The 25,852-nt window shown below is 49.4% G+C and overlaps 1 protein-coding gene across 1 annotated transcript; it reads left to right on the top strand.

The window, feature by feature from the left end:
• Positions 1–1,439: 1,439 nt before the first annotated feature.
• On the top strand, positions 1,440–25,617 carry SMPDL3B (sphingomyelin phosphodiesterase acid like 3B). The gene is given in 11 exon segments (XM_023219480.2): positions 1,440–1,500; positions 11,798–12,011; positions 15,717–15,814; positions 19,892–20,035; positions 21,029–21,104; positions 21,106–21,199; positions 22,392–22,572; positions 22,656–22,789; positions 25,265–25,479; positions 25,481–25,544; positions 25,546–25,617. Coding segments are annotated over 11 exon segments (1,353 nt in total).
• The last annotated feature ends 235 nt before the right edge of the window (positions 25,618–25,852 follow it).

Genomic DNA, 25,852 nt, shown 5'->3' with positions numbered 1-25,852 from the left:
GAGTTTAGGACCAGAATGAGTAATGCAGTAAGATGCTGTTTATAAAAATAAATAAATAAATAAAAATTTAAAAAAGCTAGGTGAGGTGGTGAGTGCCTATAGTTCCAGCTATTCCAGAGGTTGAGGCGGGAAGATAGCTTGAGTCCAGGAGGTCAAGACTGCAGTGAGCTATTATCTTGCCACTGCACGCTAGCCTGGGTGGCAGAATGAGACACCCTCCTTCTTCTTTTTTTTTTTTTTTTTGAGATAGAGTCTTGCTCTGTCACCCAGGCTGGAATGTAATGGTGCAATCTTGGCTCACTGCAACTTCTACCTCCCAGGCTCAAGGGATCCTCCTGCCTCAGCCTCCCAAGTAGCTGGACTATAGACATGTATTACCACACCTGGCTAATTTTTGTATTTTTTGTAGAGATGGCGTTTCACTATGTTGCTCAGGATGGCCTCAAACTCCTGGGTTCAAGCGGTCCTCCTGCCTTAGCCTCCCAAAGTGCTGGGATTACAGACATGAGCCACTGCAGCCGGCCTGAGACCCCTTCTGTAAAAAAAATACATAAATAAATAAAAGTTAAAACAATAAAAAACTTTAAAAGTTGTTTAAATAGGGCTGGGCACGCTGGCTCATGCCTGTAATCCCAGCACTTTGTGAGGCCGGAACGGGCGGATCATGAGGTCAGGAGATCGAGACCACAGTGAAACCCCGTCTCTACTAAAAATACAAAAAATTAGCTGGGGGTGGTGGTGGGAGCCTGTAGTCCCAGCTACTCGGGAGGCTGAGGCAGGAGAATGGCGTGAACCCGGGAGGTGGAGCTTGCAGTGAGCTGAGATCGCGCCACTGCACTCCAGCCTGGGTGACAGCGAGACTCTGTCTCAAAAAAATAAAAAGTTGTTTAAATACATAAAATAATCAAATGGGAGTATAGATGAAATAAGTGTGGCCGTAAGTTCATAATTGCTGCAACTGGAGGAAGGTAGTTGGGGGTTCATTCCATCATTCTCTCTCCTTCTGTTTCTGTTTGACCGTTTCCATAATACAATGTTAAGAAAGGATTAAACATGTGTCACCTCCTCCTAGAAGCCCTCTCACCTTCCTCAGTCTGAATTAGATCCCCCTTTCCGGGGCTTGCCAATTCACCTGACATGCTGACCTGCAGTTCTGTGGTTTGCCCCTCCCTCCTGGGGGCAGGGGCTGCACAGGCAGGAGAGGTGTGCCTTCCACTTAACGGTCCAGATGCCCGCCTCCTCGGGTGGGCACAGATCTCACCCTGCTGGGCAAAGGAGGAAGAGCCAGAGGATCCAGATGCCTTGGAGGACTTGGAACACCTGTAACAGGACAGGGAGTTCTGCTCAGGCATGTGGCCACAGAAAACTACTTGGGAAGCCTGGGGTGAGAACAACAGTTCCTGGAGAATCCCACCGCTCTGGTGAAGTGAGCCCCGAGGATGAGGCTGCTCACCTGGCTGATTTTCCTGGCCCACTGGGGAGGTGCCAGGGCTGAACCAGGTATAGTACTGGGAATGTCTGCTATGCCTTTGTTTTGTACTATGAACTCTGGGGCTGCTGGAAGCTGCTCGCAGCAAACTTGAAGGTGCTTCTAAAGATAGCAAGGCAGGAGCTAGGGTAGGGAGGCAGGGTGGAGAGAGCTAGTGGGCCTTGGTGAGTGCTGTTTGAGCCGGAAGATTTTAAATGGAGGTGACAGCTGGCCAGGGAGGGACACCGATGTTGCGAAGAGGTCTGGGTACGTGAGAGCTAGCTAATTAGTGGACGTAGGAGATGGCAGGAAAGATTCGTGGACTCATTCAACAAATGAGGTCCTTTCCTGTACCACACATTATTCTAGGAGCCAGGGATATATCAGAGAAGAAAACAAAGTCCCGGTCTTCATGAAGAATTCCTTCATCTGGGGAGAAAAAAAACAAACCACATAAACAACTAAAATGCACAGCATTGGAGGAGATGATAAGTGTTACGGGGAAAATAAAGTAGAACAGGGAGGGAAGGGTTTGGGGAGGGGGTACTTACAAGACAGCCAGAGAAGAGCTGTCAAATCAGGTGACATTCAAGTGAAGCCTTGAGGCAATGAGTCCGGGAGCCACGTGGGTGTCCAGAACATTACAGAAAAAGAGGACAGTGCATGGGGTCTGAGGTGAACACACAGGTGATGTGCAAGAGGAACAGTAAGGAAGCCTGTGTGGCTGGAGCAGGGTGGGCAGGACGAGTGGGGGTGAGGTTGGCAGATGATGGAGTGGAGAAGGTGCCAAATCATGGATAGCCTCGAAGACTTCCTTGAAGACTCAGACATTTTTCTTTCCATGTGCCTATAGATAGGAAGGACGCAGGCTTTTGCACAGGGTGAAATGGGATGTCCTTGGAGGGTTCTAGGCACAGGTGTAATGTATTCTGACTTCTGTATGTTTAAAAGGACCCTTGAGTCCAGATGCACTGCTCACATCTGTAATCCCAGCACTTTGGGAGGCCAAGGAGGGTGGATTGCTTGAGTCCAGGAGTTTGAGACCAGCCTGGGCAACATAGCAAAACCCTGACTCTACTAAAAATACCAAAAATTAGCTGGACGTGATAGTGGGCGCCTGTAGTCCCAGTTACTTGGGAGACTGAGGTGGGAGAATTACCTAAACCCGGGAGGTTGAGGCTGCAGTGAGCTGTGATCGTGCCACTGCACCCCTGCGTGGGTGATGGGAGCGAGATCCTATCTCAAAAAAAAAAAAAAAAAAAAGAAAAGAAAATGAAAGAAAAAAATTCTCTTTTATAGCCCCTCTGAAGTAGGTGCTAATATCATTATGCCCATTTTGCAGATGAGGCAAATGAGTCTCAGAGGGGACACTGCACTTGCTGAAGACCTCCCAGCTGGGAAGTGGCAGGACAAAGCCTGTGCCTGGCTGTACTGTGCTTCATGTCCTCTTGGGATGGTGGGGTTTAGAGGTACTATTTTTTTCTCTTTTCTCCAGACTTGCTGGAATGTATATATCTGTAATTTTAAAACAAAAGTAAATTTAAAAGGAATTCCAGGCCGGTTGCGTTGGCTCCTGCCTGTAATCCCAGCACTTTGGGAGGCTGAGACGGGTGGATCACGAGGTCAGGAGATCGAGACCATCCTGGCTAATATGGTGAAACCCCGTCTCTACTAAAAATACAAAAAATTAGCCGGGCATGGTGGCGGGCACCTGTAGTCCCAGCTACTCAGGAGGCTGAGGCAGAATGGTTTGAACCCGGGAGGTGGAGCTTGCAGTGAGCCGAGATCGCACCACTGCATTCCAGCCTGGGCCACAGAGCGAGTCTGTCTCAAAAACAAACAAACAAACAAAAAACAACAACAACAAAAGGAATTCTGCAGCACCTGTAAGGATTTTCCGACTCCAGGTGTCTTTCTGAAGCATAGGTGGATTCTGAGACTGGATCAGACAGCATCATCCCTGCTTTGCATTAAACTGCAGGATTTCTGCCTCCACTTTTCTTAGCCAGGAGCTTGGGTGGATGCCAACTTGCTGGCTCCTTCTCCTCCCACACGTGTCCTATGCAGCATTTCACTCCTTCCTCAGCTTCTAACTGCAGAGAAGCAGACAGGTTCTTCCCCTGTGGGTGAGCTTGGTAGGAAAACACTCCCTGAAAGGCCAGCCCAGGGCTAAGGGAGCAGGACCAGGGCAGAAATGGTAATACTTACCTCTGGAGCTGTTGTGAGCAGAGGGTATTCACTGTTGGGAGTCCGTAAATGTAGGTTTTAACAAATGAACTCCATGGGTTTTGGAGGGCCTCTGTTTACAGAGCACGAATTACAATTGTGTTTTGGGGCTACTGCTGAACCTTAATAGCAAAGGACTGAAATGGGGATTGAGATCATTGTGTGGTGTGGGTTATAGGCAATAACAGACAAAAGTCACTGAATCACAGGAGTCAGACTGGAAGGGCCTTCAGGGAACCTCTGTTCAGTACTTTCCTCTTATACTTGAGGAAATGGAGGCCTGAGGGGCAGTGTGGCCCAGGGAATGAGCCCGAAGGCTGCCTTGCTCACCCCACAGCCAGGTGCTCGGTATAAGAGAACCCTTGCACCTGCACAATTGAGGCAGGAGGTGGGACTGGACTCCAGAGGCGGGGCTTTGACACCAGACAAGATTGAGGACTAGCTAAAACAGGGCCTGGGCAAAAGCAGTTTTCAAACACACCCAGCAGTGTGGCATGTCAGTTTACCTTTGCAATGGCAACACCCAGGAGTTACTGCCCCTTCCATGGCAGTGACCCAGTGATTTAAAAGTTACTACCCCTTCCCTAGAAATTTCTGCATAAATGCCCCTTAATCTCCAGGCAATTAAAGTGGGTATAAATGTGACTGCACAACTGCCCTGAGCTGCTACTCTCTGCCCATGGGGTAGCCCTGCTCTGCAGGAGCAGTCATGGAGCTGTAACATCACCTCTTCAACAAAGCTGTTTCCTTCAACCTCAAGCTTGCCCTTGAATTCTTTCCTGGGCAAAGCCAAGAACCCTCACGGGCTAAGCTCTACTTTGGGGCTCACCTGCTCTGCATCACAGCCATCCCTCTGCTGAGTGCATTCTAATCCTCATTTTATAGATGAGGAAACTGAGGCTCAGCTCTGAAAATCCCTTGCTTAAGTTGCCACTGCCTGTATGGAAGAGCCAGGATTCAAAATAAGATGTCCCTGATTGCAGGTTTCATACATGTCCTTACAGAAATAACTTATTGCCTGAAGCCAGAAAACTTAGGTCCTACCTGTGGTCCCACTTTTGAATACCTGTGTGACCTGCAACCTTTATTTTACTATTTATAAAATAGGGATGAGATTAAATGTGATGGCCCTAAGTGAGATCATGCCAGGCGCATTGTAAAATGTTGTAAAAGTTTAAGGAGCCTTGCACACAGACGGTCCCTGACTTAGGAAGGTTCCCCTTAACTTTATGATGGTGCGAAAGCCTTAGGCATTCATTAGAAACCACACTTCGAGGAGCCACACAACCATTCTGTCTCCCACTTTCAATTCAGTATTTAATACATTGCAAGAGACATTCAACACTTTCTTATAAAATAGGTCTGCATCAGATGATTTTGCCCAACTGTAGGCTAATGTAAGTGTTCTGAGCTCCTTTAAGGTGTACTGGGCTAAGCTACAATGCCCTTTGGTAGGTTAGGTGTGTTTAATGCATTTTTGATTTATGATATTTTCAATTTTGCGGGATGTAGCCCCGTTGTAAGTTACGGAACACCTGTATATATCTCCAAGGTCATGCTGGTAGGTGGTGGCAGAATGTAGTGCACTGTGATCATTTCCATTCTGACCTGCTTGGAATCCCCGGTCTGCCGCTCACTCACTCAGTTTCCTCATCTGTAAAATGAGTACATCTTAGGATGCATTTCATAATGTTGTCGTGAAACTGCTTGGATAGAGTGTGTGGCACAGGGTCTGGCATTCCGTAGGTGCTAAATGAATGGCAGATGCCTTCCTGCCCTCCTGTCTCCAACCATAAGGGAACTCACCTTCTAGCCACTTTAAGAACTTAGGTTTTACAAATGACTATGGGACTTCTCCCCACCCCTATCACAAATCATACTAAAAAGATCCCATATCGGGTATGATTTTAATTTTTTTATTTTATTTTTCTTTTTTGGAGACAGGGTCTCTATCTGTTGCCCAGGCTGAAGTGCGGTGCTGCAATCATAGCTCAAGGTAAACTCAAACTCCTGGACTTAAGGGATCCTCCTGCCTCAGCCTCCTGAGTATGGAGAAATTAAATTTCTTTTTAAAAAGTAGCTGGGTATAAAAAATAAAAAATAAAAAAAGTAGCTGGGTGTGGTGGCATATACCTGTATTCTTAGTGTGGTGGCTCATACCTGTAATCCTAGCACTTTGGGAGGCCGAGGCAGGCAGATCACTTGAGCTCAGGAGTTCGAGACCAGCCTGGGCAACATGGCAAACCCAATCTCTACAAAAAAATATAAGAAAATTTGCCAGGCCTGGTGGCATATGCCTGTAGTCCCAGCTACTTGGGGGACTGAAGTGGGAGAATGAGTTGAGCCCAGGAGGTTGAGGCTGCAGTGAGCCAGGATCACGCTACTGCACTCCAGCCTGTTTTGTTTGTTTGTTTGTTTGTTTTGTAGAGGCACGGTTTTGAACTCCTGGCCCCAAGTGAACTTCCCACTTTGGCCTCCCAAAGCACTGGGATTACCAGTGTGAGCCAATGCACGTGGCCCATGAAATTTTTAATATTGCTTTTGAAATGAATTCTTGATTGTGATGAATTACTTGATTTTCGTAGTTTTTGTTTTTCCTGCACTTTTAGAGTCAATACATTTTTTTCCCCCCAAGTCTCAGATATTTCTGTGGACCTTGCAGAGCTATGAGCCCTTGGGCCCTATGTCTGTTGTCCCTAGTGGGCATAAAGCCCTGGTGACCCCCTTTGGTGAAGGAGGAGGTGGGCCAGGACACCTTTTGCTTGCCCAGGGATGCACTGTGCCCACCAGTCCTCCTCTCATAGATGGTCATCTGGGGCAGACAGGCTCTATCTTTATCTTGTTTCCCCTCAGATGTCCTGCCTGCCCCTGCACTTTACCTGTGGACAGCAGCCAAGGACACACTGGGGCTGGCTGGGTAGGACGTGGCCACTCCCCACCTTGTCCTTCTCTCATGGTGAGAGGGGGCCTTGTAGAACCCCCTCAGGAACCAAATGTGGAGTAACCACTGCTTCCCATTTACGGTGTTCTGTTCATCATCTCACATTTCTCATTTTAATTCTCACGAGGGCCCCAAGGGGTAGGGGGCGCTGTTATCTTGATTTTACAGAGGAGGAAACAGGCCCAGGGGAAGGTTCCGCTGTTCACACAGCTATAAGGGGTGGTGCAGCAGGATTCCCTCCCAGGTCTGTGGCCTCAGCTACTCGCTGTACTCAGTATCAAATTGATTTGTCTTCTCAGTAATAAATGAATAATAATGATAGCGGAGATTGGTATACTTTTCTAGAAAACTGAAGTTACAGATGAATACTGTCTTGCTGTGAAAGGTCCAAGCAGTGTGAATGTAGAAAGCCTCTTAGCTTTAACGAGATCCCCAGTGAAGCATCTGGACAGTAACATTTGAGAAGTTCTGGTCTAAACGGTAAAGCATTAAAGCGCCCAGGTCCCTACACCTCCCCAGTCTCACTCCTGGCCCCGGGGTAATTGCAGGTAATGGTGTGGTGTGTTGGGATTGTCCTGTATAAGCCCTTTCTCCTTCACCATCTTATCTGATGCTCACTGAGAGTCGGGCCAGATGTCAACATCCTGTGGCTCAGTGAGGCCTGATGGCTTGCCCAGAGCCCCTAGGCAAACACATGGAAGAGCCTCGATTAGAAACCAGATCTCCCACCTCCCCATCCATGGTCCCCACATGCTAATTAGAGCTTAATTATTTTGATATAGGGCCTGGAAGCTGGTGGATCCCATATTCTTACGGAAAACATGTATTATTACAGCCACCTTCTGGAGGGGGAGTTCCAAGTCAACAGGCATGACAACATTGTGTCTCAGCTTTGGGGTCAGAGAGGTCTGGGTTTGAGCCCTAGTTTGCTCATCTATGCAGTGGGCATAAGAATCCCCATCTCACAGACTGGCTGCCAAGATGAAATGAGATTAGTGTATGAAAGCCCGGGCACCTAGCCAACACGGTTTGAGTGCCTACAATTCTAACTGGCCTCCCCACAGCCTTGTTCATTCATTGAATGTGCATTTGCATGTCTTCCACATCCCAGGCACCCTTCTAGGCACTGAGGTCATAGAGATAAACAAGATGGGCTTGGTGCTCTCATGAAACTGACATTGTAAACAGGGAAGATGGACAATAAGCAAACCAACAAGGTAAGTTCACATGTGAGAGTGCTCTGAGGAAAAGGAAGCTGGGGGAAGCAATAGCTAGTGACCAGACAGGTAGGGGAGGTGGCACTTGAGGTGGTCAGGGGAGCCTTCTGAGGAGTGACCTTGGGGCAGAGGCCTGAATGAGGAGGCGACAGCCGCATGATGATGTGGGAAGATTGGGTGACGCCATGGCTTAGACATGGAAGAGGCCCTGTGAGGAGAAGCAGCTTGGCTGAGGGTGGTGGTTGGGCTGAGCTGACAAGGTCGCTGGGATCTGCACTCCCACAATGAGGAGGTTGGACCCCAAGGAGGTGGAGCTGCCCGCCTGGACCTCTAGCTCTCTCCACCATTCTGTCCACTAGCCTGGCCTCTCCTGGAGTCAGCACATGCACACACACAGACACACATGCACACACACGTAAACACACATGCACATACACACACCTTTTCAGTAGGATGTGCCAGAGAGGCTGGAAAGTAGTTTCAGTTCTACACACTGGCTAGAAAACGACAACTGACACATGAGATGAGGAGTTTCTGGAGTGTAGAAATGTTCCTGAATACTTTGAGGGCTGACATCAAAGGGGCCAAATGGCTCAGTGTTTGTAGTTAACTGAGAAAGAGCCAGCTTGAGGTAGGGGAATAGCCTCTTTCTCTGTCTGCAGAGGAAGCGTGAAGACCATGTGCCTGAGAGAAAGGCAAAGGGTCTCCCACCACATCCATCCTGGCCAGCCTGGCTCTGGGCTTGGAAGCAGGTGAGAGCCAATCACAGTCTCAGCTTAGGGACTTGGGATGCCCACCAACTCTGCCCAACTCTGCTCACCAACTAACTGGTATGAGGCAGTTCATTCCTTTACTCTGGCTTGGGTTTTTGTCACTACAGGAATTATTTCTTTTCTTTTTTCCATTTTTTTTTTTTTTGAGACAAAGTCTTGCCATGTCGCCCAGGCAGGAGTGCAGTGATGCAATCTCGGCTCATTGCAACCTCCGCCTCCTGGGTTCAAGCGATTCTCCTGCCTCAACCTCCCAAGTAGCTGTAGCTGGGATTACAGGAGTGCACCATAGTGCCCGGCTACTTTTTGGTTTTGTTGTTGTTTTTGAGACGGAGTCTCGCTCTGTCACCAGGCTGGAGTGCAGTGGCTCAATCTCGGCTCACTGCAACCTCTGCCTCCCGGGTTCAAGCGATTCTCCTGCCTCAGCCTCCTGAGTAGCTGGGACTACAGGCATGTGCCACCACACCTAGTTAATTTTTGTGTTTGTAGTAGAGACAGGATTTCACCATGTTGGCCAGGATGGTCTTGATCTCTTGACCTTGTGATCCACCTGCCTTGGCCTCCCCAAGTGCTGGGATTACAGGCATGAGCCACCATACCTGGCCTTACTTTTTGTATTTTTAGTAGAGATGGGGTTTTGCCATATTAGCCAGGCTGGTCTCGAACTCCTGACCTCAAGTCATCCGCCCACCTTGGCCGCCCAAATTGCTGGGATTACAGGCATGAGCGACTCTACCTGGCTGAATTTTATTTTCTGTACAGATGAAGTCTTGCTTTGTTGCCCCTGCTAGTCTTGAACTCCTGGCCTCAAGCAATCTTCCTGCCTTAGCCTCCCAAAGTGCTGAGATTACAGGTGTGAGCCACCGTGCCACTGTGCCTGGCAGGAATATATTAATGATCACAATATGTGTGGAAAGATTAAATTGTCCCCATTATAAACAAAGACTCAGTTTGGATAAAAAATAAAAATGTGGGAATATGCTGTCAGCAAAAAGACCCATCTAAAACAGAAAGGCACTGGTTTTAACCCCTTTCACCATCACATCTTTCTGGGAGGGATTGGAGCCTGGAGACCGCCATCATTTACCATGTGATCTTAGGCATGTTAACCTCCAGACCTTAGTTTCCTTATCTGTAAAGTAGGGATAAAGTTCCCAGGGCTGTGCGGAGAACACTGTAACAATGCATGTGGGAGGGATAATGATTTGCTTCATCAGTCATTTACACTTTAGTATGAACATGTTTCAGATCCTTTCCTGAGACTCAGTTTAGATCAGGAGAGGTGGGGAAAAGCTCAAGAGCATCTGGGAGGGAAAGTCAAGGAGTGAGGGTTAGGGGCCAGCCTTTATCTGCAGGCCGTTGTCCACTAAATGTCCTGTGGCCTAAGTGGGGCCCTGGCTATCCCACCCTGAGATCAAAAGAAGTCCAGTCTCCCAGGCCCAGACACAGCTTCCTGGGGCCAGTGATGTTGACTTGTGGCTGTAAGTGACACAAGAAATGGAGGAGGAAGTGATTGCAATAGCAGAGGGTGAGGAAATCCTGGGCCTCACTCTTGTTTTAGCGAGAAACAGGATGAACAGAGGCCAGATCTTCTCAACCCTCCTTCAGTAAACAGTCATTGAAACAACTTGTGCCGGCCAGGTGCGGTGGCTCATGCCTGTAATGCCAGCACTTTGGGAAGCTGAGGTGGGTGGATCACCTGAGGTTGGGAGTTCGAGATAGCCTGGCTAACATGGAGAAACCCTATTTCTACTAAAAATACAAATACAAAAAAAAAAAATTAGCTGGGCCTGGTGGCACGTGCCTGTAATCCCAGCTACTTGGGAGGCAGAGGCAGGAGAATCACTTGAACCCAGGAGGCAGAGATTGCAGTGAGTCGAGATCGCGCCATTGCATTCCAGCTTGGGCAATAGAGGGAAACGCTGTCTCAAAAAAAAAAAAAAAAAGAAAGAAAAGAAACTACTTGTGCCAGGTCCCATATGGGGTTCGCATGAGAAGTCTACTCCATCCTACCTGTTTCTCTAGATTCCTTTCTCTTTATTACACCGTGAAGTTTTTTGCCACTTCAGCCTCCTTTGGTTGGAAGCTGAGTCTAGCTTTTGGTCAATCACTTCTGCAAGCAGGACCACTCCCAGCTGCTTGAGCCACACCCCAGATCCAGAATCACCAGCAAGTATACCTACCGGAGGAGGTCAGCCCAATCTGAAGTGGCGTTCCTTTTTCCCTGGTCTAGTACTCTTACACTCACTTCCACACGTAGTCCCCAGGTTTTTGCTGTTTTTTTGTTTTGTTTTGTTTTGTTTTGGAGACAGGGTCTTGCTCTGTCATCGAGGCTGGAGTGCAGTGGCATGATCAGGGCTCACTACAGCCTCCACCTCCTGGGCTCAAGCGATCCTCTTACCTTAGCCTCCTGAGTAGCTGGGACCACAGGTACATGACCCCACACCCGACTAATTTTCTAAATTTTTTTAGAGGTGAAGTCTCCGTATGTAGCCCAGGCTGGTCTTGAACTCCTGGCCTCAAGGAATCCTCTTACCTTGGCCTCCCAATGTACTGGGATTACAGGCATGAACCTCTGCACCCAGGCTTTGCTGGTATTGCTTAGCAAGGTTTTCCAGCTCATTTGGTGTGTAAACCTTCTCTATCCAGGTCAGACTTTTTTCTTTCTTTCTTTTCTTTTTTTTTTTTTTTTAATTTTGGAAGAAATTCCAGGACAAGTCAGATTTTCATATGTAGTTATATTTCTCTGCAGCTTGAGAGGATCTGGCTCTAGTTAATGGGCTTAGAAAAGTGACATAGCCCAGATTACACAGCTCCTAAGTGGCTCAGAGCCTGAGCACTTAACCCATACCCTCTCCTGCCTTTGCTTTAAAACAAGCCCTCTCATTAGAATGCCTGAGCTCTAATGCTGTGGCTGTCCATTAAACGTGGGGAGAAGGACGGGGCCTTGCCAAAGGTCGGGGTCAGGGATGGAGCTGAGCCTGTTCTCTGCTCTGTTCAATGTGTCCCTGGGCAGAGCCAGGCCTGTGGGCCGTTCTCTGAACCCGGGGTGCTCAGAGAAGACTTCCATTTGCCTGTGTAATGCCCCTGCCCCAGCCCAGGGCTGGCCTGGACTTCCTTGCTTCCAGGCTGAGAGAGAGACCAGCTTTGAAGGAGGATGTCTTTTCTCCTGCAGGGAAGTTCTGGCATATCACTGACCTGCACCTTGACCCTGACCACAAGGTACCCAAATACCCCTTCCAGGTGTGCCCATCAACTGGATTCCAGTCAGTGCCCAACGCAGGCCCCTGGGGTGACTACCTCTGTGATTCTCCCTGGGCCCTCATCAGCTCCTCCATCTATGCCATGAAGGAGATTGAGCCAGAGCCAGACTTCATTCTCTGGACTGGGTGAGTACAGTCAAGGCGGCAGCTACCCTTTGCCGGGCATCTGCTCCGTGCTACATACCAGATGGCCCTTTGCCCACATTATCTCCTTTAATCCTCACTTCAGTCTCACGTGAGGCTGAGGAAACTAAAGCTCAAAGGAGTTTTGTAACTTGCCCGGGGATCCCTGAGTCCAAAGATTCCAAAGTCTGTGTCCTTAACCTCCATGTCTCCTGGCTGTGGCAGAACACAGCTCTCACTCAGGCTTTGGATGTGGTCCTGGCATGCCTGGGCACCTGGAGAGTGCCCGGGTTTTAAGCTATGGGTGGACACTGGAGCCCTTCCCCCTGGGGCTTAGGGACTCTAAGTCTGAGAGGTCCAAGTGCAGGGAGGGAAGAAGTTATGAGGGCTGAAGGTGGCCCAGCCTGTGGGCCTAGTGTCCTGGTGGCTGCTGGCCACCCCTGGGCTGCCCGGTGGCCCTGGAATGTTCTCACCAGTCAGAACTGTGCTCTACACAGTGACAGCTTGAGGGCCGATCCCACTCATCGCAGAGACCCAGTTTCTGCTTCCTGTCCAAGGTTGCTGCTCTAATTCCTTCAACTTTCCTGGGAACTTGCCTCCTTATCACTCAAGATCCCCCGATTCTGGCCGGGCGCGGTGGCTCACGCCTGTAATCCCAGCACTTTGGGAGGCCGAGGCGGGTGGATCACCTGAGGTCAGGAGTTTGAGACCATCCTGGCCAACATGGTGAAACCCCGTCTCTACTGAAAATACAAAAATTAGCCTGGTGTGGTAGTGCCTGCCTGTGGTCCCAGCTACTCGGGAGGCTGAGGCAGGAGAATCGCTTGAATTCTTGAGACGGAGGTTGCAGTGAGCCGAGATCACACCACTACATTCCAGCCTAAGTGACACAGCAAGACTCTGTCTCAAAAAAAAAAAAAGAAAGAAAAGAAAGAAAAAAAGATACCCCCATTCCCTCACTTGGCAGGGTAACAAGTCATGCTCAGTTGTGGGGTAGATGCTAGGGGTCTGAGATGATGGACAGCCACACTTGGCTCCAAGGAGCTCATGGTCTTGTGGGCAATGCAGACAAACTCATTGACCTTACATCCCAGCAAGGAGAGAGGGTCACCTGGGGGGATGTGGGAGCTTCACGGAGCACATGATTCCAACTGGCAGGATTAGGGGAAGACATCCTGCAGGAACTGGTGGAGCAGGGGAGCTCTCGAGGAAGGCTGGAAGGAATTCTGACTTTGTGCTCCCTCTACCAGCCTCAGTAGACACTTCTATAAGGCAGGGTGAAACCCATGACGCCCCTAGCTGTGATGTGGTTTGTGGGTGTGACCAGGAAAGACCTTCAGATGAACCTGCCAGGCTGGACACATAAGACATGTGACATTGTCTCAGGAGGAGCCTGGACAGCTCTGGCTTCCTTGGGCTCAGGAATCAATCTAAGAAGAGAGTGAGCTTTGGTCCATGATCTTGGGCCTGCTCCCTCGAGGGGCCTCGCTGGGGGAGCTTCTGATTTCTCTAAGAAGGGAGAGCATGTGTAGCATTCTGACAGATGACAGATGGGATCCCTCGGGAAATTCATGACCCTTTAACAGATGCACATTTTTTTTTTTTTTGAGACGGAGTTTCACTCTTTTTGCCCAGGCTGGAGTGCAATGGCGCGATCTTGGCTCACCGCAATCTCTGCCTCCTGGGTTCAAGCGATTCTCCTGCCTCAGCCTCCCGAGTGGCTGGGATTACAGGCACGCGCCACCACGCCTGGCTAATTGTGTGTTTTTAGTAGAGATGGGGTTTCACCATGTTGGTTAGGCTGGTCTCAAACTCCGGACCTCAGGTGATCTACCCGCCTCGGCCTCCCAAAGTGCTGGGATTGCAGGTGTGAGTCACCATGCTTGGCCACAGATGCACATTTTTTTCTGGGAAATCTCTGAGACCTTGAAGAGGTCCACAGCATCAGATAAGAAGATCTTTAGGACCCTTTACAATTCTTCAATTAAAATGAAATTTGACTTTTTTTTTTTGAGATGGAGTCTTGCTCTGTCACCCAGGCTGGAGTACAGCGGTGTGATCTCCGCTCACTGCAAGCTCTGCCTCCTGGGTTCACGCCATTCTCCTGCCTCAGCCTCCTGAGTAGCTGGGACTACCGGCACCCGCCACCATGCCCAGCTAATTTTTTTGTATTTTTAGTAGAGACGGGGTTTCACTGTGTTAGCCAGGATGGTCTCAATCTCCTGACCTCGTGATCCACCCACCTTGGCCTCCCAAAGTGCTGGGATTACAGGTGTGAGCCACCACGCCCGGCTGAAATTTGACTTCTAAGAGAGCTGCAGTCCCTTTGAGGATGGCCATTAGAAATTAGGAGTGTTTTGCTACTCAGGAGGCTGAGGCAGGAGAATCGCTTGAACCTGGGAGACGGAGGTTGCAGTGAGCCAAGTTCCCACCACTGCACTCCAGCCTGGGCGAGAGAGTGACACTCTGTCTCCAAAAAAAAAAAAAAAAAAAAAAAAAGCACCTAAAAAAATTAAAAATGCACCTGGTGTGTTTTTTATCAGAGAGAATTAGATTATCCAATCTAGAAATAAAAAATGTGAAATTTTGTCCCTCTGTCTTTGGGTTTCTGGCCTGTCCCCAGGGAGTTGTCAGGGCAAAACAGCCCCTCTTGCTGCCCTCATGTGGGTATCAGAGACACTATAGGAGGCTACGGCTGTGAGCATAGACTCTGGGGCCAGGCTGATTGGGTTCAAATCTTGGCCCCACCACTTTCTAGTGGTGTACACTTAGGCACAAATTTTTTCTCCCCTGTTTCTGGTGCTTGATTTAGGATAGGCACAATTCTTAACTTTTCTGTGTCTTGGTTTCTTTATCTGTCAAACAATAAAATCTAACAATAGAATTTACATTGCAGTGTCATAGTGGGGAAAAAATTAGTGGCTATGGCAACAACACACAGAAAGTACCTGGCGGAAAGTCAGCCAGCGTGAGCTTCTAGCAGCAGTATCAATATTAATTACTATGCTAATTAGTTTCACTGGGGGAGGACCTGGGCAGCAGAGGCCTCAGAATTTTGATTGTCTGGACGTCTCCCCATCCCTACACCCCACCTGCCACCGTTTTCCTCCCCTTGCAGAGCATTTCTAAGGTGGACCCAAGAATTTAGATTCATGGCGTGGGGGGCACGATGGTCCCGGGGCAGAATCAGTACCTGCCCTGGAAAACATCTGAACCCTAGACTCTGAAGCCAGCTTCAAACTCCTTTGAACTCTTCGGGAAAGGAACATAATTCAGAGATGGCTTCTCAACCCTGAGCTCTCTTGGGGTTTGCAGATGGGACTGGAACTCCAGAGCTTTCCTCTCTAAATAATAATATTAATTACAACCTAGCAGCTACTCTTACTGTACTACATTATGTATATAATTTTCCTCCTTGATGGATACCTAACAAGCACTCTGTAAGAACTGTATTATCCCAGCATTACAGATGAGTTAATAGAGGCTCAGAGAGGTTAAACAACCAGTCAAGGGACCGATAGCAGGAAAATGGTGAAGCCTACTCTCAGCTCTGTCCCATCTGACTCCACTCTAGCCTGGCCATTCCCCCGTAAGGGGACATCTGAGGCCCAGGTCCACAGGTTTTCCTCTCACTGCAGAACTGTCCCTTCCTTTTCTTCTGCCCTTCCTGAGTTGCCTGCCCCAAATTGGCTTGGTGGTGTTTCGTAGTGATGACATGCCTCACGTGCCCGATGAGAAACTTGGAGAGGCAGCTGTACTGGAAATTGTGAAATGCCTGACCAAGCTCATCAGAGAGGTCTTTCTAGGTAAGACTGTGCCATCAGTCCCTCCACAGTGTTCTCTGAACTCCAGGCACTGTCTAGCACAGTGGGACAACAGCAGCAGCGAGTGTCCTGGCTGACCTTCATCCATGGACAGCGATGGCTGTTGGCCAGGTCTTCATGGTGACCATTTCTCACCTTCCTAACAAGCCAGAAGGCAACATGCAAGCCCATGGGCCTGTGGATACACACAGAATCCTATCAAAGGAAATGCCCTGCATTTCACTATCTTCTGCTCCTGCCTATCACCAGACCCATGAAAGCTTCTCCAGGTGTCTAAAGTTGCACACAGGTGTCATCTCTGGGTGAGTCTCACACACAGCCCATGTGTCCTGCTCTGGAGTTGGCGTCCATCACCCTCAAACTGTCCTGACTGCCAGGGTCTCTGGGAAATGCTGATTTCCAGCCAAGGTGCTGTTTCCTGTTGATTCCAAGGACTTCAGAGCCTGGCAGAGCAGGCAGGGACTGGGGGTGAGTGAGGCAGCAGCCCTACAGGACAGTGTAGGGTGAATAAGGTCTGTGTGCCCCATCTAATGGCCCTTGCGAATGTTTTAAAGCAGTCTGCACTGAAAACAACATCCTGGAGCCTAAATCAGGCTGCCAGGCTGCCAACTGGGCACCTGAGAAAGCAGCCTACAGCCCCCAGCCCACCTTTTTTGGGTTCCAGTACATCTGCCCCCTCTACAGATCTTCATCATACGCTCCCAGGACACAGATATGGAGTAATAATCAAAATAAGTAACAGCACTAGCAGCAGTCACTCTGTGTCAGGTGTGAAGGGTCAGGCTGGCTCTAAGAATTGTCAAGCCTTAGCTCCGTCACTGTCACCATAAGCCTTGGGGGAGGTGCTGTGACCTCAGTTTTACTGAGGAGGGAGGTGAGCCTTAGGGTTAAGCAAACTAGTGAAGGTCACATTTACTTAAGGGGTCCAAATCCTGGTGTGGGCACTGCCGTTACTGTCTGTTCCCGCTGCTTCCTTCCCTTAACACAAGTCAATCTAGGCAAAGAGATGCCTGGATGCTTCCAGCTTACCTAACCCAGCCCAACCCAAGTCAGGCTGCTTGGTTTCCTTTGTCTTCCAGCAGGGGTCACTAGTTAGGGTCAAACCAGGACATTCCTCCGACCCCAACAGCAGGCACCATTATTCCCAATGTATAGAAAAGGAACCTGTGGCTCCAAGCTAGTCAGTTCCTAGGGAGGGACTCAAACTCAGATCCAACTGGGAGTACTTCTTCTTTGCTTCACATAGGACTTCTGGAACACAAGTCAAATATTGGGTAAGAAAATGCTTCCCTGACTTTTGTTTTTTGTCACCCATGCTGGAGTGCAGTGGCACGATCAAGGGTCACTGCTGCCTTCATCTCCCAGGCTCAAGCAATCCTTCCATCTCACTCTCTTACGTAGTTGGGATTAGAGGCACATGCCACCACGCCCTGCTAATTATTTTCATTTTCATTTTTATTTATTTATTTATTTTTTAAGACTGAGTCTTGCTGTGTCACCCAGGCTAAAGTGCAGTCGTGTGATCTTGGCTCACTGCAACCTCCACCCCCACGGGTTCAAGTGATTCTCTTGCCTCAGCCTCCCAAGTAGCTGGACTACAGGCGTCCGCCACCACGGCCCGCTAATTTTTGTATTTTTAGTAGAGATGGTGTTTCACTATGTTGGCCAGGCTGGTCTCAAAGTCCTGACCTCAAGTGATCCACACACCTTGGCCTCCCAAAGTGCTGGGATTACAGGCATAAGCCACTGCGCCTGGCCTGTTTTCAATTTTTGTAGAGATAGGGGTCTTGCTGTGTTGCGTAGGCTGGTCTTGAACTCCTGGGCTCAAGTAATTCTCTCCCTCAGCTTCCCAAAGTGTAGGGATTACAGGCATGAGCCACCATGTCTGGCCTATTGACTATGATTTAACACACAAATGTAAATTATAAGTTTTGTAGTTTCTACCACACTTGCACATTTATTGAATTTCCTAATATCCAAGATGCCATTGACTGAAAGATGCATCATTTTGTATAACTAAGAAAAAACAGCTACCAATTATAATCTGACACAGCACTTTCTCATGGCCACACCTCACTTTTAGAGATGGTGCTATGAGAACAAATGGGAAGAGATGAAATGAAGGCATTATCTAACTGAGAATTCTAAAAACACAAGTCAAGCAGAACACTCCCATTTTATAGATAATTAAATCGAAGGACAGAGAGGTCCAGTAAGTGGCCTAAGAAGACGAAGGGACTGAAACTCGATATTCAGGGTTCCACATCACATGTTCTTCCTGCTGTGTTCAACTTTACCCACCAGAGTCGGCCGTGAACACTGGTCCCCGCTCGTCAGCACAGCCAAGTGGCTGACAACACAGGCATGCAAAGCAAACAAATCCAGGGCCCTGGGCCAGGTGCAGTGATCATATGCCGGTAAACCCAGCACTTTGAGAAGCTGAGGCTGGAGGATCGCTTGAGGTCAGGAGTTTGAGACTGGCCTGGGCAACATAGTAAGACCCTGCTTCTACAAAAAATAAAAAAAATTAGCCATGTATGGTGGTGTGTATCTATACTCTTAGCTACTTGGGAAGCTGAGGCAGGAGGATCACTTGAGCCCAGGAATTTGAGGTTACAATGAGCTATGATTGTGCCACTGCCGCCTGGGCGGCAAAGCAAGACCCTGTCATGTAGGGCCCAGTTCTAGCTCTGCTATGGTTTAGCTGGGTAATCTCATAAAGACCCAGTCTGCTGCCTGTGAAAAAGGAAAGTAATGGTACCCGTCCATAGGGTTGTTATGAGGATTAAATAAGGTAATTCGTTCCCTCATTTAGTCAATCAACTAGTAGTTATTGAGCATCGACTATGGTGGAGACACCATTCCAGGAGTAGAAGACATGGCAATGAACAAGACACCAGGTCGCACCCCCGTGGAGCTTATGTTTGCAGGGAGCTGGGCACACAGAAGCAGTGAAAACACAGGAGTGAGTCCCTCCCTTCTCAAATGCCCTTGGGATTCAGGGATTTTTTTTTTTTTTTTTTTTTCTTAAATGGATTCTTAATGGCTGCTGGCATTTACTTTAGAGAGGTGAGGTTTTTCCAGGCAGTTACAGTGATGCATTTCACAACCTCCTACTTTGGCAGAGTTCTCAGCATTTCCAGGTCCTGTAGGCTGTACAAGGCAAAGGGTGTGTTAGAGATATCTCCCAACCGGAATGGGAGACTCCAGCCTCCCTCATTTGTTCCAGGTCACTCCCTGTGATAGACCAAGCTCATATAAGGGCCCGGCCCTGTTCTGAGTCCAAGAGTTGTTTTTGTTGAGTGCCAAATATTTATTGAGCACCGATTAGGTACCAGACACTGAGCATAAAATAAAAACAGAAATGAGGCTGTTCATGTGGAGGAAATGAGTCTAATGGGTTCCCCTACACCTCCAGGCCTCATTCAGAGGCCCCTTCCTCAGGGAGGCCTCCCCAAACCCACTCCTACCCTCTGTTATTACTCCCATAGCAAGTGGCCATTCCCTTTTTGTGACATCCCTTACACCTCTACTCAATACCTGTCAACCCTATTGAACTACAGGACCTCGGGCTGGAAGCCTGGTTTCCAGCTCTGTGCATTGGCTCATAGTAGGTGCTCAATAAAACATTTGCTGACTGCATGGATGAGTGAAACTCCTAAGGCCTCCCAGAGTGAAGCAGACCCTTTCCCTAACAGTAAGATGGATCTGGAATCAACAGGAATTGGGAACACTAAATAACCAAGTGGCTGACAGTGATCGGAATCATTTAGACCTAGTTCTCCCCTTCTCATCATCCGCTGCTTTCCTTCTAACCAGGAAACTTCCTGCTGGGAATGGGTTTAGGGACTGCGATGAAAGCAGTCACTGCTCTTCCTCCCAAAGCCTAAGCAAAGTTCAGTCAGATTCTATCAAATGTGGGTTTCCTATCTGCGTCTTCTCCTCATCTGTGCTATCGCTCTTCCCCTTGAGCTCTGATGGCCAGTGGCCAACAGAAAATGATTAACTCCCCCGAGTGCTTTTGCATATATATTTTGATGTTTCACTCTTGCTTCCCAGATACTAAAGTCTATGCTGCTTTGGGAAATCATGACTTTCACCCCAAAAACCAGTTCCCAGCTGGAATTAACAAGATCGACAATCAGATAGCAAAACTATGGAAATCCTGGCTTAGTAACGAGTCCATTGCTCTCTTCAAAAAAGGTAGCAACACCATCTGCTCCTATCAGGAGCACTTACTGTATGCCAGGGTCTGATCTTCGTGTTTACAACGACCCCTTGAAATAAGTACTGATTTTATCTCCAATTTACAGATAAGGAAGCCAGGGTCATATAGCTTAGAAAAGGCAGTCTTGGGAGCAGAATCCAGAACTAACTCCAAAGCCCTTGCTCTAAACCCCATGGCACTCATGATGCTCCTAATTTCATGTTTATTGAGCCTTTACTGTGTGCCAGGCACTACCCTCAGCCTGGTCCTAGACACTTCACAACAGCCCTTGGAAGGAGGGGTTTCACTTCCAGCAGGTGTGAACCTTGCCACCACTGACACCATGGGCTGGATGATTCTGTCGCAGAGGACTGCCACGTGTGTTGCAGAATGTTGCAAACACCCACTAGAGTGATACCCTCAAGAACACCCCCAGTTGTGACAACCAGAAATGTCTCAGACATTGCCCAGTGTTCCCTGGGGCCAGAAGCATCTGGTTGAGAATGACTGGTCCAGAAACACAGCCAGCCCAAGGTGACTTTGACCCTACTCTTCCCTTTCCTCAGTCTCCTGCTATTGGGACTCCCCAGTGGTCAAAGCCAACCAGAAGCCTGTGGCACAGAGGCCTGTTGATTTAATCCACGTAGATCAGCTCTTGGAAAAGACAGCTGAGCGGTGAAGGGTGGACAGTGGATCTGGATGGGCAAACACACATCACTGTTATTCTCACTATACAGATAAGGAAACCGAAGTATAGAGAGGTGAAGTCACTTTCCCAAGTTGCACAGCGAATGAGTTCCAGAGCCAGGATTTCAATCCAGGCCTCCTGGCTCCAGAACCTCTGACCTTCCAGACTGAGGTCCCACCCATGGGAAAGATGGGAGGGGAAGATGCAAGGGAAAAAGAAAGTGGGACCGTGAAGTGGAAGGGGCAGAAGCCTGTCTGGCCAGAGGTGGGGGCCTCCTTCATATTGTCCCTGGCTGTGACAGGTGCCTTCTACTCTGAGAAGCTGCCAGGTCCCAGCAGGGCTGGGCAAATTGTGGTGCTCAACACCAATCTGTACTACCAGCAATGAGCTGACAGCAGACATGGTGGACCCTGGCCAGCAATTCCAGTGGCTGGAAGACGTGCTGACCAATGCCTCCAAAGCTGGGGACATGGTAAGAGGTCCTGCTTCTTTCTTTTCTCATCTAGGGTTATTTTCTGCACAAGTCTCCCGCTTGGCACAAGCTCACCCACCCACCCAAAGTGCCCACATCCCAGAGGGTCCTTCATCAGCCTAGCACCAGCAGAGGGCTTCTTCCATCCTCACCACAGCCCTGTGTGCTGGGATCCGGAGCCCACTGCAGATGAGGACCCTGAGGCTCATAAAGAGTGGTGACAGTCCCAAGTCACATAATAAGTGATGAAGCCCAGACCAGAAGACCAGTCTCCAGACTCCAAGTCCAGTGCTGTTTCTACTCCTACCACATGTGCAGCTGCAGCCAGGACTGTGTGCCAGACCTCCAGGGGATGCCCTGCCCTTGAGTGTGTCCAGCTAGTCTGCTGGCCTGACAGCTCCTCAAGGACTGGCTCAGTGTCTCATTTGCCCAAGTCCTCGCACTGACTAGCCCATCCCAAGAGGATCTCACAGCTGGTGCCCATGAGCACGCAGTATGTCAACATTGGGCACGTTGTTTAGGACATGATACAGATGATCTCAGGTAGCAGAACTATGGAAACCCTGGCTCAGTAACGAGTCCATCATTGTCAAAACTCCACCAGCTAGGTGTTATTCTGGATGAGAAAACAGCAGCTCAGAGAGGTGACACACAGCTGGTGTCTAAACTGCAGTCTGACTCCAAAACCCATAGAGTTAACCCTGTCCCCTGTTCTACTCCTGCCATGGTGGCCAAGTGCCCAGGTGTTGTCAGCTGAGTGACTCAAGGAATGTAAGAAACGAATGCACATTACTGTGTAGCATATGCCACACAACCATGCAAGAATGGTTTCGTTGCAGTGTTCAAGCTCTCCAAGAGAAGAGTAGTCTTGGAAGGATTAGGAAGGTTTCATGGAGGAGGTGCTCTTTGAGTTAGGTTTTGAAGTATGGGGAGGGTTTACAGAAGTGAAAAGGAAAAGGGTACGCCAGGTGGCAGGCACAGAGGTGGGAAGGTATGTGGTGCATTCATTGCAGGGCACAGGGAGAATGCCTGCGTCTGTCTGCCTGGGAGATGGAAGCCGGGAGGCCTTCAGGGAGGAGATACATTTGGGCCCATCTACCTGCCTTTGGGGCAATTTGCAGGTTTTGAGAAGTAGAAATGAGGGGCTGGAGAGGGCATCTGTGAGCCTCTTCTGGGAACCCCTCCCTTGTAGGTGTACATTGTTGGCCACGTGCCCCCAGGGTTCTTTGAGAAGACACAAAACAAGGCATGGTTCCAGGAGGGCTTCAACGAAAAATACCTGACGGTGCTCTGGAAGCATGGTCGCGCCATAGCAGGGCAGTTCTTCAGGCACCACCACACGGACAGCTTTCGGATGCTCTATGATGACGCAGGTATTCAACCTGGAGGGCAACTGCCAGCTCTGTCCCAGCTTCTCTCCCCAGACCCTCTCTGTCCTGCTGCTCTTTCCTGACAGGTGCCCCCATAAGCGCCATGTTCATCACACCTGGAGTCACCCCATGGAAAACCACATTACCCGGCGTGATCAATGGGGCTAACAATCCAGTCATCCGGGTGTTTGAATATGACTGAGCCACACTGAGCCTGAAGGCCAGGAGTCCTGTGGAGGCCAGAGGAGGAGGGTGGCAGGGGCTTAAATGCATCACCACCTTCCTTAACGCTCAGCTTATCCACCCTCCCCTGACCACTGAGCCTCAGGAAGGTTGATCTCCTTCCACCCTTCTCCAGCTCAGGATCAGAACCCTGGAGGCACCTGCCACCAAGTCAGGGCAGTGCTTCTCCAAGTCTCCTTTTCCCCTGGATGACTGTCACAGCCTCATACCTGGTCTCCCTGCCTCTGGCCCTGCCCTGCTATGGTCCATCTGCTACACAAAAGAGAAGAAACTAATCTCCTATAGCACCACTTTCATCTTGTCTCTGTCCTGCTCAAAAACCTTCAATGGCTCCCCAGTGCCTTCAAGATAAAGTTGTGTCTCCTTGGCCTAGTACTCAATGCTTCCCACAGTCTGACTTCAAGCCCATTGTCCACCTTTTCCATACACAGACAAGGCTCCAGCCCCTAATTCTTTGAGCAATCCCTCACCTGGTAGGATGAGCTTGTGGTTGTTGAGATGGAAAATAGTATTCCTTTATTTATCCAACAAAATGCATTAAGTCTGTGCCATGGGCCAGGCCCTGTTCTAATCTCATGAGATATGTAAATGTACAAAACAAAGTCACCCCTCTCCTGGACCTGACATCTTACAGAAGAGGGACAGTAAATATGTAGAATTAATTCTAGTACTGAGAGAAGGGCTAAGGAGAAAATCAAAACAGTGAGGCGATAGGGCGACGGCTCTGGGAGGTGTGTACTGTGTGAGATAGGTGGGAAGGGGAAGTGTCCACATAAGGTGCCATTTGAGTTCTGAGTGTATTGAGGGAGTGAGCCATGTGGGTATCTCGGGGAGCAAGTCAAAGGCCGGGGGTGGGAATGTGTTTGGTGGGTTAGGGGAAGAGCATGGAGGCCAGGTGGCCACAGGGAGAGGCCCAAGAGGAGAGTGGGAGGGGAGGTCCGACCTTGCAGGCATCATTGAGGACTCTGGATTTGGAGGGTTTGGTGCAGAAGAATGAAATCCTGTGACTTAAAATTTTACGGAATCATCACGTCTGCTGTGCAGGGAACAGGCTATGGGGGCAGGTGGGGAAGGAGTGAGGCCATTTGGAGGGAAGGACAAACCCCTGATGGCAGGATGGTGGCTTGGCCAGGGTGGAGGCAGTGAGGTGGTGAAAAGTGCCAGGTCCCGGATGAATTTTGGATGCAGAATTTGCTAGAGTGGATGTGGGCTGTGAGAGAAAGGGACGAATCCAGGAGGCTTCCAAGGCTTTTGGCCTGCGCAATGGATAGGCTGTGGCTGCTGGTTACTGAGAAGAGTGGCAGGGTGATCAGGCTTTGGGGGATCAGTCAGAGGTCTGGTTTTGGACCTGCTAACTTTGGGATGGCTGAATGGCATCAAGTGAAAGTGGTCAGGGAAGGGGCAAGTTGGAGCTTGAAGAGGTGGCGATAGAAATGTGATCTGGGAGTGGAGAGAGGACATTTAAAACCAACGACTGGATGAGCTCACCCAGGTCCTTGATTCTAATAAATGTTGATTAAGAAGAGGTCTGAGGGGTTTTAAGAGTGGCCTGTGGTCCGCATGGGCACTCTGAGGGTCTGAGCAAGGGGAATGGCAGGCTGAGGGACCCCCACCATCACCCGCGAACGGGCCCTACATTGTCCTCAGGGAGGGAGTCAGCCCTGAGCTTGAATCCTGACTCCACCACTCATAAGCTTTTTGATCTTTTGACCTCTGTGCCTCACTTGCTTCACCTGTAAAATGGGAGTAACAGAACCTCACAGGGTATGAGGAGGACGACATGAAATAATGGAATGTGCCTGGCACAGAGTGGCCATGCATACGGGCAGCTCCTCTTACCCCATCTGCAGTGGCCTGAAGCAGGTTCATAAATGTACCTGGAACCTGTTGGACTGATGAACCCTGCAGAGCCTAGCCGTGAACATGCATCTGGGTCCTAGGAGTCTATAGTTCATAATCTCTCTCATGCTTAATGTCGCTCTTTTTATGTTGCTTTTGTCTATTCATTAGGTAAATATTTACTGAGCATCTTCTATGTGTACCCTAGAATGTAGGTACATAGCACCTTCTATGTGTACCTAGCATGGTGGGACCTGGGTAAACAACCTGGGGGCCAATCCTGTTACCACGGAATACCTGTATGAATACCTGTATGACTACCTGTACGAATACCTGTATGACTACCTGTATGAATAACTGTATGACCCTGGCCAAGTGAATTAACCTCTTTAGGCCTCAGTTTCCTCATTTGTGAAACCAGGGTAATAAGCACAGTTACCTCATTCAATTCAGAGGATGTCTGCCAAGCACAGTGGGTGCACAGCTAAGTGCTCAATGACTACTAGTGGTCATGATCACTACTCTAAAGAACGTGGGGGCAAATGCAAGGTGCAGGATGGGGATGGAAGCAGACAGCTGCTCACAGCCGGCCTACCCCAAACCCTTTCTCCAGGACATGGCGACCTACTTCATGAACCTGAGCCAGGCGAATGCTCAGGGGATGCGGTGCTGGGAGCTCGAGTACCAGCTGACTAAAGCCTACTGGGTTCCCCACGCCAGTGCCCACTCTCTGCAGGCAGTGTTGGACCGCATCACTGGTGACCAGGGCGCACTACAGCACTACTACGTTTATAACTCAGTCAGCTACTATGCTGGGGTCTGCGACGAGGCAGCACGTGTGTGCCATGCGCCAGGTGGACGTTGCCTCCTACACCACCTGTCTGTATACCTCTGGGGACCACACCCGCGCCGCAGCTCCGGCTGCTGCTGATGGCCCTGCTGGGCCTGTGCACGCTCGTGCTGTGACCCGCCAGGCTCACCTTCTTCCTAGTAACGGGTAACGGGGGTAGCGCCCGGGATCACCCAGAACTGGGCCTTCCACCATTTCCTCCGCTCCTGAGGAGTGCACTGAAATAGGACAACCGAATCAGGAAGTGAAGCCCCAGGAGCTGCAGTGATCCGTGATCGCGCCACTGCACTCCAGCTTAAAACCAGACTCTCTCTAAAAACAAACGAGAAACAGAAAAGAAATGACGACCCA

The sequence above is a fragment of the Piliocolobus tephrosceles genome, chromosome 1 (genome assembly GCF_002776525.5).
Source record: "Piliocolobus tephrosceles isolate RC106 chromosome 1, ASM277652v3, whole genome shotgun sequence".
Lineage (NCBI taxonomy): Eukaryota > Metazoa > Chordata > Mammalia > Primates > Cercopithecidae > Piliocolobus > Piliocolobus tephrosceles.
This window is presented reverse-complemented; position numbering and strand designations above follow the sequence as displayed.